Here is a 19,290-nt window from a genome sequence, read left to right on the forward strand (position 1 = left end):
TTTCCACACATACATCTGGACTCCATTTCTAAGCATTAGGACAAGATGTCATACTTTGTGTGTGTGTATATATATATATATAGATAGATAGATACATATATAGATATATATATCTAATTTGCTGTAAGTTAGTGAAAACATTAGAGGTCTACGCTGTCCTGTGTTAGTTCACATGACAGCATAAATAATATGACTAAGTATATGATATAAACACAGGAATTTTCTCAGCATTTTAAGAAAATCCAATAAGTGGCACCCCCCATCCCTACCTGAGTACTGAACATAAGAAAAATTAAGCTAGGAACAAGGCCTTTGGGGGACAAAACATCATCTTTATTATTCATAAAAGTGAGTGGTAGGAGATAGCACACAGTAGGGGGTGAAATAACTTATGTGACCTGAAGACTTAGTCCTAGTCACAGAAGAAGCTAGAACACTACATGCTTTCCTTACAAGTGCTGGCCCCCTAAGGTATGACATGGTCAAAGAAGCAGAGAATGTGTGCTGCCCATGGTCAGACTGGCTCCCAAAGAGGAAAGCTGAGGATCTGAGCCGAACCAAACACAGCCCATTCTTCTCAAATTTCCAACAAGAACATCACTGCTTCCCACCTCCGAGGGAGTGAATGAAAAGGTAGAAGAACTGAGAGTGTTAATGGTGTCTCTCCTCCTGGCTCCAGAAGTGGGGAAGGATAGGTCTGCCCCAACTTCGCTAAGCTTTTCATTCCTTCGCCCACTGGGCCAACCCCATGGTCAATGGGGTTTTGACTATTCTTCTCAAGGAAAAGAAACCAAATGCCAATCAGGGTGTCCTGCTTCAGTTTCAATTAGATGGTATCCCCAATGCCAACCGCTGCTCCATTGTTAGACATCTGATTCGACGTGTTGGTCATAGTTGCTGCACAGCTTATCTCTCAAAACTCAGTGGTATACAAATAATTTTCCTATGCTTACAGAATGATGCAGTGTGAGAGTCCTGTCTCTGTTCCAGTTTCTCTGGGGCCTTGACTAGAGCAACTTGACAGCTGGGGGTAACTGGCTAGGTGGAGAATCATCCAGAGGTATCTTTGCATACATGTCTGATAACTGATAGTAGGTGGTTGAAGCTAATAGATGTGACCTCAACTGGTGTCATTGGCTGGAGCATTATACACTGCCAATCCATATGGTATGGCTTCTGCACATCTTGGAGGCCTCAATTTGTATGGACTTCTTACACAATTGCTCAAGGCTCCAAAACAAATGTCCTGAGAGAACCAGATGGAAGCTATATGGCTTTTTGTGACCTAGACCCAGAATTCAGGTACTTTACTTCTGCTGCATTCTACTCTTTGCACACAATAACTAAAAAGGTCCAAATTTAAGAGGAGGGAACATAAACCCTCAACTCTCATGAGAGGAATATCAAAATATCTTCAGACATGTTACAAAACCCTCAGAGTCCAACAGATGTTAGTGTTGATTATGTCTCATAAGGACCTGAAATTAGGCAGAAGATATTAACTCTGAGATGAGTCTGCCACCAAGACTGAAAATTCTCTCTGTTCCATTTCCTATACAAACTGTGTCCAGTTATGTAATTCAACAGAGCATATCAGTAGAACTTCAAGGAGACTAAATGGCATCAATAAGATATTCTATGGTGCACTGGGTATTATACGCAAGTAGTGAATCATGGAACTTTACATCAAAAACTAGGGATGTACTGTATGGTGACTAACATAATATAATAAAAAATACTATTAAAAAAGAAGAAGGAGGAGGAAGTTGTTCAGGGTATCAGTCAAGAGAAGACATCTGAGTATAATAGGCAAAGGGATCATGAAACTGTCAGTCTCTGGGGAGAGCTGAATGGACAAAAAGAAGGGTTGGGAATGGAAAATGTAGCAATAAATGCTTACTATAATTTAAAAAAAAGATATTCCAAATGTAAGTTGCATAAAGATACTCTAATAATAAAATCCCAACAATATAGATACGTTCCTTATGCCAAAATAGATTCTCATTAATAAAATTCCCAGAAGAAATCAAATGCAAATACTAAAAGTTTTCAAGTTCAAAGCCTTCAAATCCAAAAGAATTAAAATCCAAAAAAAAAATGTCTTGCACTTGTAAATTAAAAGTTCAAAGAAATTAATTCCTCCCCAATTTCGTTTTCTGCTCAATCTCAGCTAAAAAAAAGATACTAACTGGAAAGATTTGAAGTTGTTTCAGCCACAGCAGGCTGGAGAATGGCTTCCTGAAATGACTAAAGTTCCTTCAGGCCTCCAAAGCTGTCTTAATTCAATCTCAAGTCTTCCATCAGCCTCTGCAAAGATTTCAAAAGTTCAGATATCTGAAAGGACATGACTCCACACTGCTTCCTTACACAAGGCTGGATAGCCAAAAATGGAACATACCTACCTGCCTTACTGCAGAGTTGAAACATTTGCAACTCTGGCAATCGTATTCCTGAGTCTCGTTTGTAGTGCAATTCTATTCCATTCACCATATTCAAAACCTCTTCATTCTTACTTCCTCTCAGAGTCCCGTGTTTCTGTCATCCCAGGATTGCATTGCGCATAGATTCTATTTAGTGACTGACGACTTAGGTTCTCTTGTGAAGAAGAAATGTAATTCCTACCTCAGTGATGCCCATTCAAGGAAGCTGATCGCATTGGGTCATCCATGAATGTTTGCTGAAGCTGGCTTGACCCCCCCCCCCCCCCCCGGGACCAACTCTGCAGCAGGGGCCCTCATTGTCCCTCCACTCTCCTCTTACAGTTATCTCAAAAAATGGAAACAACTAGAATCCTGGAGAATCAGAGCCTGCATTGAAAGAACTTAACATGAGAAGCAAACGTATGTGAGCAGTGCTAGGGACCATGGTGAATACCTTGTTGGGTGCCTAGCTCCGATTCATGGCAGGCACACCCATCCCCCAGATGGCAAAACTCACAGATGACACCTGCTGAGATTACTCCCAGCCAGACAGGAGCCACTGCACCTCCCAGGCTACTCTTTCCAGTTCTCTAAAGGCACATTATAGTCAATAACTGACAGAAATGGCTCCTTTGGCACAAGGCAGGGCCCACTTTTGCGCACTGGATCCTCCAGAGCCATGCTGTTGGACACACGGTGCGGTTTGTGGCTACAGAAGAGCTGAAATGACACTGCTGTTTACATACTGGATTCTAAAGATTTGGTATGAAAAAAGAACGTAAAAAAGCTCATCCATGTTTAATATTGATATATACTGAAATGACAATATTTTGGATGTATTGGTTTAAACAGAATGTGTTAAGCCATTTGTTTCTTTTTACCTTTTTAGATGTGGCTACTAGACAGTTTACAATTATTTATGTGGCATGCAACATATTTAATATATTTCTTTTGGATGGCGTTGCTCTAGAGCTTTCCTCTGGGATCAGTCTAGTCTTCAGCTAAGACCACATTCTTGGTGATCTGGATTCTCCTCTTCTTTCCTGATTCCCCCAATGCTCTCCTCTGGAGAACACTCGTTCACTAAACTCCCAAAACAGAATCCACCTCAGGCTCTGCGAGGAACCAAACCTAAAACACTCTATGTTTTGTTAAGTTTGGTCTTCAATGTTCTATAAACAATTAGATATAATTAAAATAAAAATAAAAACATATGAAGAAAACCGTGCAATTATATAACTAGCACTATGTCATCAAGAGAAGGTTCTATAAGAACAATGTGCTTAACTCATAGCCTTAGGACACAAAGCTAAGGATGTGCCTCGTACAACAACATTAAGGATGGTTTTGATCAGAATGCTAAAAGAACCCCACAATTTAAATCATACAGGTCTTATGCTAGTTCATACTCAGTTAATTCACACTAAGCTGGGGCGAGATCGTGTTCTACAGATGTTATTACATGGCTCAATTTTTAAGATTATCATCACTGCTTTTGATGAGCAAATAAAAACTCACAGTTCTTTCAAAATGTAGGAACCTACAAAGTAAGATGTGATTAGGTTTCAAAATTTAAATAACCTTAAACTTCAGACCTTCTCAAAAATGACATCCACTGGGGAGTTTGTTTTTGCTAGGACAGCCTTTCGCTCATAGGTGGAATTTAAGAAACAAAACAAATGAGTAAAGGGAAAAAAAAGAGTGGGGGACACCAAGAAACAGACTCTTAACTACAAAGAACAACCAGAAGGGAGGTGGGTGGAGGGATGGGTAAAATAAGTGATGGGGATTAAGAAGGCACTTGAGGTAATAAGCACCAGGTGTTGTATGGAAGTGTTGAATCACTAAATTGTACACCTGAAATGAATACTACACTGTATGTTAACTAACTGGAATTTAAATAAAAACTTAAAAAAAAAAAAGAAAAAATAGAAAAAATAGAAAAAAAGAAAAAATAGAATACTCTGAATACTTCTTTCAAAAACATATCTTTTAAAATCCTGAAAACTCCCATCAAATTCAACTCTACTTTACAGTGATAAAATATTGCTTTCATATAAAAGAGTATGGTATTTTGCATAAAATAACTGTTAGAGAAAGTGTATCTGTCACTGAAGAGTTGACCTCATTTATTAAACAAGCGATCTTGCTAACAAGCCTTGACTGCATAACCTCACACTACCACATGATGTCACTGTAATACAAGGTTTTAAGCGTGGACGAACCTCTCCAACTGTTGAAAGAGAATCTTTGCAGAGAAAGTGTTCAGTTAGAATTCTTGTGAGCAACACAAATCTTACAACATTAGGTGTTTCCAATTGGTGGGTTTATACTGAATCTCATAACTCACATCAAAAAAAGAGTCCTGGACATACAGCAATCTGCTGCTTAGTGGGGACAGCTGGTAAGAAGTGTGAGCAGTTTAGGAAAGCCCAGGCTGTGTGTGTATTTCATCGGATCTCCCTTCAGGCCAAATAGAAAACGTTACAAAACAAAATAAACAAAAGCCCTATACCTGGAAATGCTACTGTAAAATTTAAAAACATCAAAGACCTAGAGAATTGTATAAAGCTTACAGTGAGTTACAGCAGATCACCTGCAAAGGAACAAGGATCAGAACACTGCACATCACAAGAAGAGAAAGAAGAAAACAAGGAGTAGTATGGCTTTCAGTTTTAAGGAAAAGAATTTCAGATGTAAAATTATATACACAAATATCCTCTTAAATGTTGTTGTAAAATATATTTCAAAAATACCCGACTTCAGAAATTTTTCTACTTAAAGAAAACATTAAAAATATTCACAAGGGAAATATTCAAATCAGTAGTCACAAGAGATTCGGGAAGAATGATCACATGACACCATGAAGAACTGTGTGGTCTAAAACATCAAGTTCCAACAAAATGCAAAAGAAAGAACATCCATAAACACTCTGTTCTCAAGTCGAGAGACTTCAGTAGGTTGAGGAGAAAGATTAACCAGTCATACATTTCTTGCATTCTTTGTCCTGACAACTTGTGGAACGTAAGACAGAAAATATCTAGAGAATGGTTAAAATGATCAAGCATTTCTTTCAAGAAAGGTACTTAAATGATTGTGATCTTTGGCCTGAAAAAAATATCTGAAAAGGTTGACATTTAGAAAAGTCTGAAAGGAATATACGGGGGGACCTCGTTTTCAGAATATTGAATTAGGACGTATTGCTTTGAATCTAAAACAGACTTAACATTGTGACATTTGAGTCATTATACATAAAACCCCTGGCATTTATAGATTCCTATTTGTGGTTTAAATATATGTGACGCATTAAAATTTCTCCTTAAGCAAGGTGATGACAGTCATCTCTTGCTATTGTCAGCTGCGGCATTCAAAACTACTGCATCACGCTCACTATGAAGTGCAGTTCGGACTTGAGTGCACACATCAGTACCCTGCTGTTCTGGCAAATTTCTACACCTCTGACACGACAGCCTCCTGTAATAAACACACTTACAGAGAGACACTTCAGCTGTTCGTCTTTTCAGAGCTTGGTATCTCCTGTCACCCTGAGCCTCTTAATGAGCCCTGAAACCAACTTCCCTGGGGGCAGCTAACTATTCTTTTCCGTGCTTCCCTGAGGACAGGCTTACTTTTGCTACTATGGCAACCACTGCGAAGTGCTTTCTCTCTGACTTTTTCAGCTTCTTAGGAGTGTGGGCTTATCTGCAAAGATATTCTAGAAGCTTTCGGGTCTTTCAAAATCTTGTCTCAAAGCACTTAACTTTGTCCATAATAAATCCTTATTACAAAGAGCATGGACTCCATTATTTCTCCATTTGCCTGTGTACCTGTAACCTCTGCTAGGAAACAAAGACAGGACTTGGGTCAAATTAGTGAGTTAGACCCAGCTCTCTTGTTGCTGAAACACATGGTTCCAGCAGATGTCGCCATTCTTATCACTAGCAAAAATTCAAACCTAAATATCCTTCCAAGCTGATGGAAACAGACTTAGCTCTTATAAGGGAAATATCACAAAGTGGAAGGAGTTAACACATGCCATCAAGCATAAATTTCATTTTGTGTTTTTTAGAGAGGTACAAAGAGTGGGAGGGGAGTGGGAGGGGGAGAGGGAGAGAGAGAATCTGAAGCAGGCTCCACGCCCCGAGTGGGCTTGATCTCACAACCCTGAGATCATGACCTGAGCCACCCAGGTGCCCCAAATTTCATTTTTTAATAACTGAACTCCTAGAAGTAATTGGGTGGAAGACTTCTTTAGGTAAGTTCTGACTTTAGGCAAGGTATTGATTGTTTACTTCCTAAATATCAATATATTTGACTATAAAGGGTTACCAGTTCATAACAGTTGAGGTTGATCTGAGTGTTATACAGTAATACAGTGATGTGTTTGGAACGCAGTATGCCCTCACAAATGCAAAATCACTTTGCTTCAAGGATAGAAGGATTCATTTGGCAAAGCCAAATTACGAAGAACTCAGGCCATAGGTAATCAATAGTTTAAAGAAGATAGAGTCTCACAAAATGATAGATCTTTGACATTTTGTTAGGAAAAACATTATAACCCCATTGAAATATGTATTTCCAGTGCCTCTTTCAAAAATCTTCTTGAAGTTTCCTAACTTACGACTAGAATTTCAGCCTTCCTCTCCCTTGGTTAGGATCACAGTATCTTCTCTTCCCTGTGTGCTCCCATTAACCACAGGTAATTCTCAAAGGGACTTAAACAACCAGATTTGATGTATTAAAGAACCAATATGTGTTATATATTCCTCCCCTCTCCTTTATTCACTTTTTCACGTGTTTTTTTTTTTTTTAAAGATTTTATTTATTTATTTGACAGAGAGAGAGAGGGCGCAAGTGAGCACAAGCCAGGTGGGTGGCAGTGAGAAAGGGAGAAGCAGTCTCCCCGCCGAGCAAGGAACCTGATGCCTCATTCAGGGGTTGATCCCAGGACCCTGGGATCATGACCTGAGCCGAAGGCAGACGCTTAACCAACTGAACCACCTAGGCACCCCTCATGTGTTTCTTAGTAAACAATACTTATGTTTAATTCCAAGTCTGTGCTCTTATCTTCCAGGACCAAGGCAGACTGCATGAGAGGCAGGTCACTGGTCTTCCTTTCTAATCCATCTTCTCCTCTCCCCTCTGCCATCTGGGGAGGACCTGGGTGGTTTTGGCACGATTTCTGAGCTATTTTAATTCAGAAGGACTTGTGAATTCACATAAGGATGGTAAACTGAGTCTGTTTAGTATCTGCATAAATAACCCTTCCCCAGTTCTTACATCTCCATGAAGTTCTCCTTATAAATTGGATGTCTTCCCTTTGTCCCTTGGCGAGATCACTCTATGTGAGGTTCTCAGTCCAAGGATCAGGAAGGACCCTCCCCCATGACCTTGTTCCACGGATGTTCAATTGTTATGGTCCCTAGTCCGTAAACTTGTAATAGGCTGGCATGGATGACTCAGAGTTTTCTATCAATAGTTCTGGGAACCATGATATGTTGAAACGTTTAGGAGAAAACTGGAAAACTTCAACCCTGAATGGATGTAATCTGTGGGCAGGTGAGAGTTACAACAGATAATCAGGAGACATTTCTATGAAAGGTCCTCAAGAAAATGTCAAACAGGGGCGCCTGAGTGGCTCAGTCATTAGGCGTCTGTCTTTGGCTCAGGGCATGATCCCCAGGTTCTGGGATCGAGCCCCGCATCTGGCTCCCTGCTCCGCTGGGAGCCTGCTTCTTCCTCTCCCACTCCCCCTGCTTGTGTTCCCTCTCTCACTGGCTGTCTCTCTCTCTGTCAAATAAATAAATAAAATCTTAAAAAAAAAAAAAGAAAGAAAAAAGAAAATGTCAAACGGGGGGGCCTGGGTGGTACAGTCAGTTAAATGTCCCACTCTTGGTTTCTGCTCAGGTCGTGATCTCACTCAGGGTCCTGAGATTGAGCCCCCTCCCCTCAATGTGCAGATGTGTGCCCACTCTCCCTCACATAATAAATAAACCTTAAAAAAAAAAAAAGAAAAAAGAAAGAAAATGCCAAAAACCCATTTAAAGGAATATGACCTCAAGGTTTGATCACTATTTCCTGAGCATCCTTTGGGTCCACCCCAGAAAGACTCAAAATGCAGAGGGTATTCACACAGAAGCCTCACAGTAAACTCTCTCTGGTCCACACAAAAAAGATTCAGGATTCCTCCCCTGAAGCAGTATATTTTATTGAAATCAATTCTTCTACTCTCTGAACTTTAACAGTTGAGTAAATGAATATACATCAAAATGGAGAAAGTTCCTCAGAGTAATAAAATTCTAAAGTCAGAAGATTGAGAAATTATTTTTACTTGAAAGAAAAATTGCAGGAAATAGTAGACACTAAAATTTAAACCTGGAAAACTATCAATTCTCCTTGGATGAGGTATAATCACAGATTTATTTTAAAAAATTGTTTCCTCCAAAAAGAGAATGGACTACACTGATTCATCTAATTTTCTGAACTTCTACTGATGTGGAAATGGTGTTCAGATATTTCAGAATCTTAAGAACAATTGTCTGTTAGAAGAGCTTCCCTCCAAATGAATTTGACAACTGATATATACCTGAATTGACTTTACTATGTAGCATATTACATAAAAGCTACATATCTCCACATACCATTGACCCTTGATAAATGCAGGAATTAGGGGTACCAACCCCCCATGCAGTTAAAAATCTGCATATAACTTTCGACTACCCAAAAATTTAACTATTAATAACCTGTTGACCAGAGGCCATACCTATATGTAGTTGGTTAACACATATTTTGTGTGTTGTATTACATACTATATTTTTACAATAAAGTAAGCTTAAAAAAAGAAAATGTTAAGAAAATTATAAGGAAAACACGTTTACTGTATTGCATTTACCAAAAAAAAAAATAATAATAATAACCCCTGTATAAGTGAACCTGTGCAGCTCAAACCCATGCTGTTCAAGGGTCAACTGTACATATACAAAATTAAGTAATTATTAATAAGATTGTTTTTCCCTCTGCCCGCTGAACTGGCCTACATCAATGGAATCTCAGGTGGGAACAAACTAATATGTAAATGGCAAGCCCAGACTATAGTTTCCAAAATTGATTTTCTGTGAAAAGGAGCCAGGGTTTTTTGGAAGGATAACTGATTCCATGTCTGGGGAAGGAAGGTATAAGAGAATATAGAACTTCTTTATCAAAAGACAAGGTTTCCTTCCAAGTTTAGTGAAATCAGATCAAAAAGACACAGGAACCAAATTACAGAGGTTTGATTGTGACAATATAAGCATCAAACATAGAATAGTGATTATACTTAATTAAAATACATGAACTCTATTAAAATCCAGAGTCCTTATACACAAAGATAAATATTAACTTAAATACACCAAAGAGGATCAGGAGATCAGAATATATTCCTACTGGATCTTATTAGTCAGTCCTTTAAGTATTGTTGACACATTTACATATTGATGAATGACACAGATTCTAGTAAGTATTATATGCATCATTTAGAAGACATTTTCTGACTCAGGAATGGCCTCAGATGTGTAACATCAAGTCAGATGAAGATATTTAACATCCATAATCAATCTGCTATCATTAAAATCAGTAAGATTCACATGCTTTTAAGAATATGAACGAACGTAAGATTGCATTAATGTTTTAAAGTCTTTAAAATTCAGGGGAAAAGATATTTTACAGATATAAATGTTCAAATCAGGTGCTTATCTTAGGTGGAGCTGCAGACTTCTATAGGACAACAGAATTACCACTTGAGTAACTCTCGTGCTAAAAATTATGAAAAAATTGGCATAATAATTAAAAATAAGATTCAAGTGTTTCTTCAGGGTCATAAACAAGAATCTAAGTTATTCCACGGGGCTAAGTCTCTAGAGGTGAGTAACCTATTTAACTGGAGTATTAACGGACTTCCATAATTAGGTTAGCACCTTTTAACCCGAGGGAAACCTAGAAGTAAATATAGATACATTTATGAAAAAGAAAACAGACCATTAATATTTTTTATATTTCTATATTTGAAATGGGTAAAAAAATCTGACCTATTATAATGGTAGCTTGGAATCTAATCTGAAATATGTAATCCAAGGAATTAATTCAGATGAAATCGCACATTTATATTTAATATTAAAATGTCCAAGAAAAACTTAGGTGGATGGCACTCATAAATACAAATTTTACTCAGATCAAGTGTCTGAGAATTTCCAATGTTCCACAACCACATACAAAATGAAAGCCAAATGGTATATCAGCGAGGCTTTATATTGAATTTCCCACATTTTAATGAAGTACAGCATCTTTGTATATTGTTTGATATTTGTTTCCTCTTCTGTAAAATGCCTGTTCATCATGTTTTGTTCATTGTTATGTGGTTTATATTTTTTCTAGTTTTTAAAATATTAATCCCATTTTAGTTATGTATGTTGCACATAACAGATTCAGTTCTCTACAGTATTTTCTTTTTTTTTAATTTATTTTAATGTTTTTTATTATATTATGTTAGTCACCATACAGTACATCCCTGGTTTCTGATGTAAAGTTCGATGATTCATTAGTTGCGTATAACACCCAGTGCACCGTGCAATACGTGCCCTCCTTACTAGAGCTTTGAATGCCATACTCGACGAGTTGGACCTCATGGATATATATATAGAACACTACACCCCAGAACCAAAGAATATTCATTCTATTCTAATGCCCATGGAACATTCTCAAGAATAGACCATATACTGGGTCACAAAACAGGTCTCAACCAATACCAAAAGACTGAAATTATTCCCTGCATATTCTCAGACCACAACGCTCTGAAATTGGAACTCAACCACAAGGAAAAATTTGGAAGAAACTCAAACACTTGGAAACTAAGAACCATCCTGCTCAGGAATGACTCGATAAACCAGGAAATCAAAAATAAATTTAAACAATTTATGGAGACCAACGAAAATGAAAACACAATGGTCCAAAACCTATGGGATACTGCAAAGGCAGTCCTAAGGGGGAAATACATAGCCATCCAAGCCTCACTCGAAAGAATAGAAAAATCTAAAATGCAGTTTTTATATTCTCACCTCAAGAAGCTGGAACAGCAACAGAGGGACAGGCCTAATCCATGCACGAGGAAGCAGTTGACCAAGACTAGAGCAGAAATCAATGAATTAGAAACCAGGAGTACAGTAGAGCAGATCAACAGAACTAGAAGCTGGTTCTACGGTATTTTCAACAAATAAATCAATTCTTTCCTTTTGACCAGTAATTTTTTTGTTAAGAAATTTTTTTCCACACCAAAGTATTAAAGATATTCCCATATATTTCTTTCTACAGATTTTGATATTGTGCTTATTCATTTGTCTTCTTTCTCACTGGAATTGATTTTTGTCAATGGTGTAAGATTTGGATCCAAATCACTTGCTTCATCTTTGTGGATATTACATGGTCTCAGTGCAATACGTTGTTTTCTTCAGTGTGACCTATGTCACATGTCAAGTTTTCATTTATGCATGAGTCTGCCTCTGAGCTGCGTATTTGAATCCATTGGTCAATATGCCCATCCCGGAGCCAATACCATATCATCCTCATTATTATGGCTCTAAATCTTGATGTCTAGCAGAATAAGTTTCTCATCTTACTCTTTTTCTGTATGAATGTTTGGATATACTTGAGTATTTCCTCTTCTATATTAATTTTTATCAGCATGTCAAACTTCTTAGGATTTTTAATGACATGCCATTAAGTTTATAAGCAATCTAGGAGATGAGATATCTGGGGGATATTGAGTTTTCTATCCATTAAAAGTGTTTTCTCTCTCCATTTATTGGTGTCTTTTTCAGTTGAATTAAGTAATGTTTACAATTCATATGGTTGTCACATGCCCTTAGTTTATTAGAAGGGAACATTTTTTTGTTAATAATATTAATGACCTGTTTTTAAAGTGTATGTTTTCTATGGAGCAGCTGGGTGGCTCAGTAGATTAAGCGTCCGACTGTTGGTTTTGGCTCAGGGTCATGAGATCAAGCCCCGCATCAAGCTCTGTGCTCTGTATGGAGTGGGCTTGAGATTCTCTCCCTTTCCCTCTCCCTCTGCCCCTCTGCCCACTCATGCACAAGTTCTCTCTCTCAAACGAATTAATAAAATCTTAAAAAAGATAAAATAGATATAAATAAAATAAAGTATACGTTTTCTTTTTCTTTTTATTGTTCTTTTAAACAAATGCAATTGCATTCTGTATAATGATCTTACACCTCCCACTTTCGTAAACCATTCTGTTGAGGACTATTGGCACTCATCCTGGATGCTCCTTTGGCTGCCATCTTCCTAGGGATGAAAAGGATCCTTCCTTTTCAAGAAAAGTCTTTGGTGATTCGAATGGGTTAAGGCAGGGAGCTACTAGAGAATGCTAAGTGCTCTGCTCCTCCCTTGTCATAAATGTCAGTGTCTCCTCAAGCTGTGGAAATGCTGCAGATGTGCACTGTGCTGGACAGGCTATAGGACAATGCAATCAGCCCTGCAGGGGATGGCCCTCACTCAGATTATGATAAAGGAGCCCTACCACCGTGACACCATACCAAGACCAGATGCAAATCATCAATTTCATTCTTACCAATAAACAATGCTGACAGGCTGTTAAAAACCACCATAAAACACCTTGGGTCCATGGCTACAAAAGCAACATTATTAGTCAGCATGTTTCAGGTACTGCAAACAGAGGTTAGTGCCAGATGGAAACTTCTAGAGCAAAACAGTGCAGGCTAATTCCAGGACTGCTAGGAATTAGCCTGAACAGAACATGATGTTGAGGAATTGTTCTTCTAGTCCTGGTTTACTATTATGATTGAAGATTAATACGTATCAAATTCAAACTATTCTACTGCATTTATTTAAATGTTACACAACTTTCATCTTTTATCTGGTATTGTGGAAAATTTACATGAAGTTTTCCCGTTAATGTTAATGCACACTTGGATTTTCTGGGGGGAGAAAACCTAATTTAATCTTTTTTGGCACATTGCTGGATCTGGTTTGATAACATCTTATTTGGTATTTTTTGCATTTTTGTTCATGAATGAATTGACCTGTATAATTCCTTTCTCACAAATGTTTCCTCCAATTTTGAAAACAAGTTTATACTAGCCTTATTGAACAAATTGAGGAGTGTTTCCTTTTATTTTTATTTTTTTAATTCTCTGGAAGAGTTTGTAACAGATTTTTTTTTTTTAATAAAAGTTAGCATCTTTTCTTTATAACACTTTCAGACTTTTGGGGCGCCTGGGTGGCTCAGTCATTAAGCGTCTGCCTTCGGCTCAGGGCGTGATCCCAGCGTTCTGGGTTCGAGCCCCACATCAGGCTCCTCCGCTGGAAGCCTGCTTCTTCCTCTCCCACTCCCCCTGCTTGTGTTCCCTCTCTCGCTGGCTATCTCTATCTCTGTCAAATGAATAAATAAAATCTTAAAAAAAAAACACTTTCAGACTTTTTATTCGATTTCTTTCATGGTTATCCTGTTATCCTTCTAGTTGTTTTGTTTTTTTTTTTTTTTAGAATTTTATTTATTTATTTGACAGAGAGCGAGGTAGCACACACAGGAGCAAGGGGAGTGTCACGTAGAGGGAGAGGGAGAAGCAGGCTCCCCAGGGAGCAGGAAGGCTGATGCCTGGCTCAATCCCAGGACCCTGAGATCATGACCGGAACCGAAGGCAGACACTTAACCAACTGAGCCACTCCTTCTAGTTCTTGATTGATCTTGGTAAATTACATATTTTTTTTAACTTTTTTCTTACAACCTTTTATTTTGTTTATAACTTTTTTATTTTAATTTTTTGTCTATACTGTGTTAAAGTTGTTTATCTCTTTAATTTCTGCTGTCTGTATCTACATCCTGGTTTTGGTCCTAATATTAATGCAATTACACTGAAAATATAATGGCAACATAATCAAAATAACTGATTGTCTTCCCATCATCCCTTTATACATTTCTCAGTGTGGCTATTCCTCCCCTGTGCCTGGATGAAAATTCTAACAAGCCCATCTGGATAAAAGATTTAATTAAGTTGAAAACACAATTCACTTATTTGCATACTCAGTCCTAGTATTAACAAAATTCTGAACTAGATTTACCATCAAAAATCTTTTCCCCTTCTCCTCCTGAGACTGTTGTAGGCTGGAAACTTTCAGTGGGACCACGGGTCTTGATTCACCCTCTCTCCTTTTTGCCTTTCCCAGTGAGCAAACTGGGGCTTTATGCTTCAAGAGGTGGTATGTAGAGAGGGAACATGAGATGGGTACACAAGTTCTCTTACCTGAGCTGGTTCCCCTTGAATGGGCTTCCCCTTCTCTGGGCTTAGATGACTCAGCCTGCCTCTCGGAAGGTGGCCCTGATTTCTGGATGCTTTGGATGTTTTCTCATTTCCTCCTTCTTTCTCACGTGCTCTCTCTCTGGATTCACTAAAACAAGAAATTTGTCCATTTTATTGCTTGCTTCAAAAACACACTCTGGGACTTCTTTTGAGTCTATTGTACCTTTTTTTCCTTCTCTGAATGAGTTAACATATAAAGCATTTAGAACACTGCCTAACTCAATATATAAACCTTATTAAGTGGTAACCCTTACAACCCACTAGGAAGTGAACTGAACCAGGGTCCATTTTGTTCAATGCTATGTTCTCAATGCACAGTTTCTGGCAAATAAAAGAAAATGAACATCCCTATGTATCTTTTGTGCCACCCTTTTTCTAAAGTCTTTTCATCTACTTCTTAAGGAGAATAGTTAACTAATTTTCTTCTTCTTTCATTCTATAATAAAAAGATATTTACATCTATAAATTTCTCTGCACAGATTTTGCTGTATCCTACAATTTTAATAGACATTTTTTGGTTTACTTCTAAGCATATTTTAATTCTTATTGCTTTTTGCAAAGATGTTATTTAAAAGTGTTTTTAAATTTCCAGATTTAGGGGATATTTTTATCTTTTATAGATTTATAATCTTATTGTGTTGAGGTCAGAAAACACACTGATGGGCACCTGGGTGGCTCAGTTGGTTACGTGTCTACCTTCAGCTCAGGTCATGATCCCAGGAATCTGGGATCAAGTCTCTTATCAGGCTCCCTGCTCAGCAGGGAATCTGCTTCTCCCTCTGCCTGCTGCTCCCCCTACTTGTTCTTGCTCTCTAACAAATAAATAAAATCTAAAAAAAAAAAATACATATTGATAATACCACATTTTTTCAATCTGTTGAAATTTACTTTATGATACACTAGGTCTATAATTTACTTGTGTATGTTACAGTATGCATTCCCTGCTTGTTTAATGCAGAGTTCTATGAATGTCCACTCTGTTCTCAAACTTGTGTTCTCAGTACCTCTGTACACACTTAAAAATACATTAAGAACTCCAGAAACCTTTCTTCAATGTGGGTTGTATCTAATAATATTTACTAAATTTAAAATGAAAACTGAGACACTTTTTTAAAAAGTATCATTTAACACTAATGATAAAACCATTACACGTCATCAGGAAAAAAGCTATTAAAAAAAAGCCTTGATTTTTATTTCTAGATTTTTTTTCACCTTACGTATTTTACACAAAGCAATCTAAAAATGAGTGATATTTTCTGGATTTATTTTCCTTTAACACTAAATGAGATCTGCAGGCCAGAGCAACAGCATCACATGGGAGCTTGTGCGAAATGCAAATCCAGACCTACTGGTTGAGATTCTGAAAGGAGTATTCAGAAACTGTTTTATCAAGTTCTCCAGGTAAATGATGCTTAGTACAATTTGAGAAGCACTTTTTAACACCATATAATGATCACCTTTCCATTAAAAAAAAACTTGCATAGCTTTATTTACTCTTTAACTTTCATTGCTAGAGTATATATACAGAAAGTACACAAACTGTAAGGGCAAAGCTCAATGCATTTTCATAAAGTGAACCAATCTATGTAATAAAGCTCAGATCAAGAAAGAAAACATTACCTGTACCCCTGCCTTCTAACACTATTAATTTCCCTGATTTTAAGCTTGTGTACATAAAATCATACAGTGAGTACCTTTTAGTTGGGAAAAACCCAGCACAACTCCACCGGAAATTGGCTGATCAAACATTTGTAACATTAGCCAAAATAGGATGACGAAAGGGGGAGGAAAAGAAAGGGAGAAAATTCTAGAGCAGAAAGAGATCTGTGAGGCAGTGTTGTGTTAGAAAAAGAAAAGTTCTGGAGTCTGAAACTTTGTTTCAAATGGCAACTCCATCGTTCAGAGCTATTAAGCAAATTACCTTTTCTGAGCCCCAGGATCTATATAATTCCTACTTTGAGAATCTGCAAGAGGATTAACTACTTGTGTATGTTAAACTCAAAATAGACTAGACACGCTATTAAAAAATGCTTGAATATGCTGAAGGCCTGCAATGGATACTATGCTGTATGCATAAAATGGGTGAGATCTTGGTTTTGCTCTCAAGCAGATCATAATTTAATATTCTAGTCATTAGGAATAGAGTTTTCTGAGATCTCTGCCTGTTGGAATTTTGAACCTAAGGTGATCTGGCTGACATCATAATCCATTTCTATTCTCATAATACATGTTAAATAATTAATTTAATCGAAATCCTCTGGTACTTTAGGTCCTATAAAAATGTCATCTAAATCAGACGTAGGGATTACAGCAGGAATCACCATATAAAAATAAATAGCTTTTAAAATATTTTTGTTGTGTAGGTGAAGACAGAAAATATTTTATAGTATTTTACCAAAGGAACCAGAAAATAGGAACGAATCATCAAAAACTTGTATTTTATGATCAACTTCACTTTTTCAGGTTCCAAGAGGAACAGTTTTTAAGATGTGACTAATCTAGTTGGCAAAAACGCATTAATAGAGCTTACTACTAGAGCAGATATCTCATTTCGCAAACAGGTTCAAAGAAGATTCCAAATTTATTTTGGTAATATATGGAGGCTCACACATCAATCCATAGAGTTCCATCTTTCTACACACTGCTGACACCCACCTCTTTTCACGAATTTGATCGCTCGCTGCCCAGGAGCAGCAAGTGAAAGATATGGCAGAATTAAACCTCAAGCGGCGCTGGAGTTTATCTCATTTTCCCCTCTAAATTTAGCTGGTATCTAACTTCCCGGAAACGCCCCTCAACTCCACACACCGCTCCGCCCCCACAGGAAAGCGTACACTTGCTAGGTTCCCACGCTCCCGAAGGCAGCGGGAAGCGCACAGAATTTGAAGGCACGACTGCGCAAGCGCTCCAGATCCACGCATGCGCTGCAGTTCCGCGCATGCTCAGAGGCGGAGGCCGGCGGGGTCCGGGGAGGGTAGCGGAGGCCGGCCTGCCCCGCCCCCGCTCTCCGCGCCTGGCTTCCCTTCTGCGCGCCCAGGGGCAGCTTCCTTTTCCGGAAGCGCAAGCAGCGGTCGTCGGTGTCTCTTTCTTTTCCGCGGCTTTTGCAGCTTTCCTGCAGCAAGTATGGCAGCTGGGAGACGCGGGGCTGGCCTGCGGCTCTGCGCCACAGGTAAGGGCCGCGCGGAGGCTATGGGAACGGGGACGATGGGGCGGGCGCGCGCGGGGACCATCTCCGGCGTGGGGTCGGGCTTGGGCAGGGGTCTCCCGACAGGGTGCAGAGAGGCTCTGGGATTCTCCGAGATGTCCCCCAGCTTCTGGGTCCTTCCACCAACGCGCCTGTGCCGGGGACCAGCGCCAGAAAAAGATGCGCTTGTCTTCCATTTGGTTCTTTGCTTAGTGTGGCAGGAAGTTTCAATAGCGCTGACTCCATTGATAAGCATGAAAGCTCCACTACCCCAGCTTGTGGCCAAACCTTGCTTTGGCTTTAGGTTCCGACTCTTGTCACGTCAGAAGAATTTTTACCCACCCGGGGGTATGGCCAAGGACAGGTCATGATGGCCAAGGACAGGTCATGATCAGGTTTTTGGATCGTGCAGTGTGAAAAGTGGTCAGCGTACCTGGTGGTCTTTCTCAGCCTCCTTTTGCCAGCATCGCATGCCCTGGTCCTCACTGTAGTGTGTTCACTTACTCAGCAGCCGTTTGGTTCCCCCTATGTGCTAGGCTGTGAGAACTGTTAGGGTTAGAGACGTAGCTCAGTTTTGTTTCTACCTATGAAGTTGAAAAAAAATAAAACATAGTATGTTTACAGAATGGCAGTTGGAGTTATAGAGGAGATAATTACTACTGGAGAAATACAGAAGAATGATTTCTATGTTAAAAAAAGATGGAATGGCAAAAAAGGAAAGAATGATGAAAGTAAAAATACATTGAAAGAGAACCTCTGTGTTTCAGATTTACTAGCCGACATAAACCTTGCCATCACAGTTTAGGTGCCTGCAGAATGAATATTTAGTAAAGGGATACACTACATATGCTTATGCATTGTTTGTGCCTTGGAATACATCAGTGATGGATTTTATGGTAGATTGTAAAAAACCAAAAACATTTTATAGATGACTAAGCATGTAGTATGAAACAAGTAAAAGCATTTATTGTAAACATTTTGTCATTTTTTTCTTTTTTTTCCAGTTTTTTTACTTGATATGGCTTTCTGTAAAGGATTTGTTGAAGATTTAGATGAATCGTAAGTATATATGTATTTTAAATAGCATCTATATGTAAAAATGGGGTTGGACTCAGTAGAGTTTACTAACAGTTCCATATTCTGTTTTATCATTTTTCATTGTATTTATTAGCTTTTCTGCTTATATCATGATTGAGCAGATACTGGAATTTAGTAACCATACTGTATATTTGTTTTTATAGTACCATAGCATTAATCACAAAGCCTTGCTTATATTAGGTAAGTAGTTGAGGGGTCCAGCTCCAGACAGACCAAAATC

General features: G+C 38.4%; 2 protein-coding genes across 23 annotated transcripts in view; one reads left to right on the forward strand and one right to left on the reverse strand.

The window, feature by feature from the left end:
- CCDC102B (coiled-coil domain containing 102B) overlaps positions 1 to 19,290 on the reverse strand; it is a 282,169-nt gene that overhangs the window by 173,737 nt on the left and 89,142 nt on the right. For 16 of the 20 annotated variants that reach the window (XM_087869754.1, XM_087869749.1, XM_087869751.1 and 13 more), the window contains 3 exons: positions 18,406 to 18,556; positions 14,732 to 14,876; positions 11,510 to 11,576 (listed from right to left, as the gene is read on the reverse strand). The gene's annotated coding sequence lies outside the window, so the exon portion shown is untranslated. Of the gene's footprint in view, positions 1 to 11,509; positions 11,577 to 14,731; positions 14,877 to 17,443; positions 17,737 to 18,405; positions 18,557 to 19,290 lie in introns of those variants that run through there. The other 4 variants (XM_087869740.1, XM_087869739.1, XM_087869742.1 and 1 more) reach the window with 3 other exon arrangements.
- Positions 17,745 to 19,290, forward strand: part of TMX3 (thioredoxin related transmembrane protein 3) — a 42,673-nt gene continuing 41,127 nt past the window's right edge. For 2 of the 3 annotated variants that reach the window (XM_087869756.1, XM_045790247.2), the window contains exon 1: positions 18,977 to 19,031. Coding sequence is in view for 1 of the 3 variants with exons in the window: in XM_045790246.2 (XP_045646202.1) it covers positions 17,912 to 17,957; positions 18,977 to 19,031 (101 nt within the window). In the remaining 2 variants the exon portion in view is untranslated. Of the gene's footprint in view, positions 17,958 to 18,976; positions 19,032 to 19,290 lie in introns of those variants that run through there. The other variant, XM_045790246.2, reaches the window with a different exon arrangement.

The sequence above is a fragment of the Ursus americanus genome, chromosome 19, assembly GCF_024610735.1.
Source record: "Ursus americanus isolate L20-20 chromosome 19, mUrsAme1.1.p, whole genome shotgun sequence".
NCBI classification, from domain to species: domain Eukaryota; kingdom Metazoa; phylum Chordata; class Mammalia; order Carnivora; family Ursidae; genus Ursus; species Ursus americanus.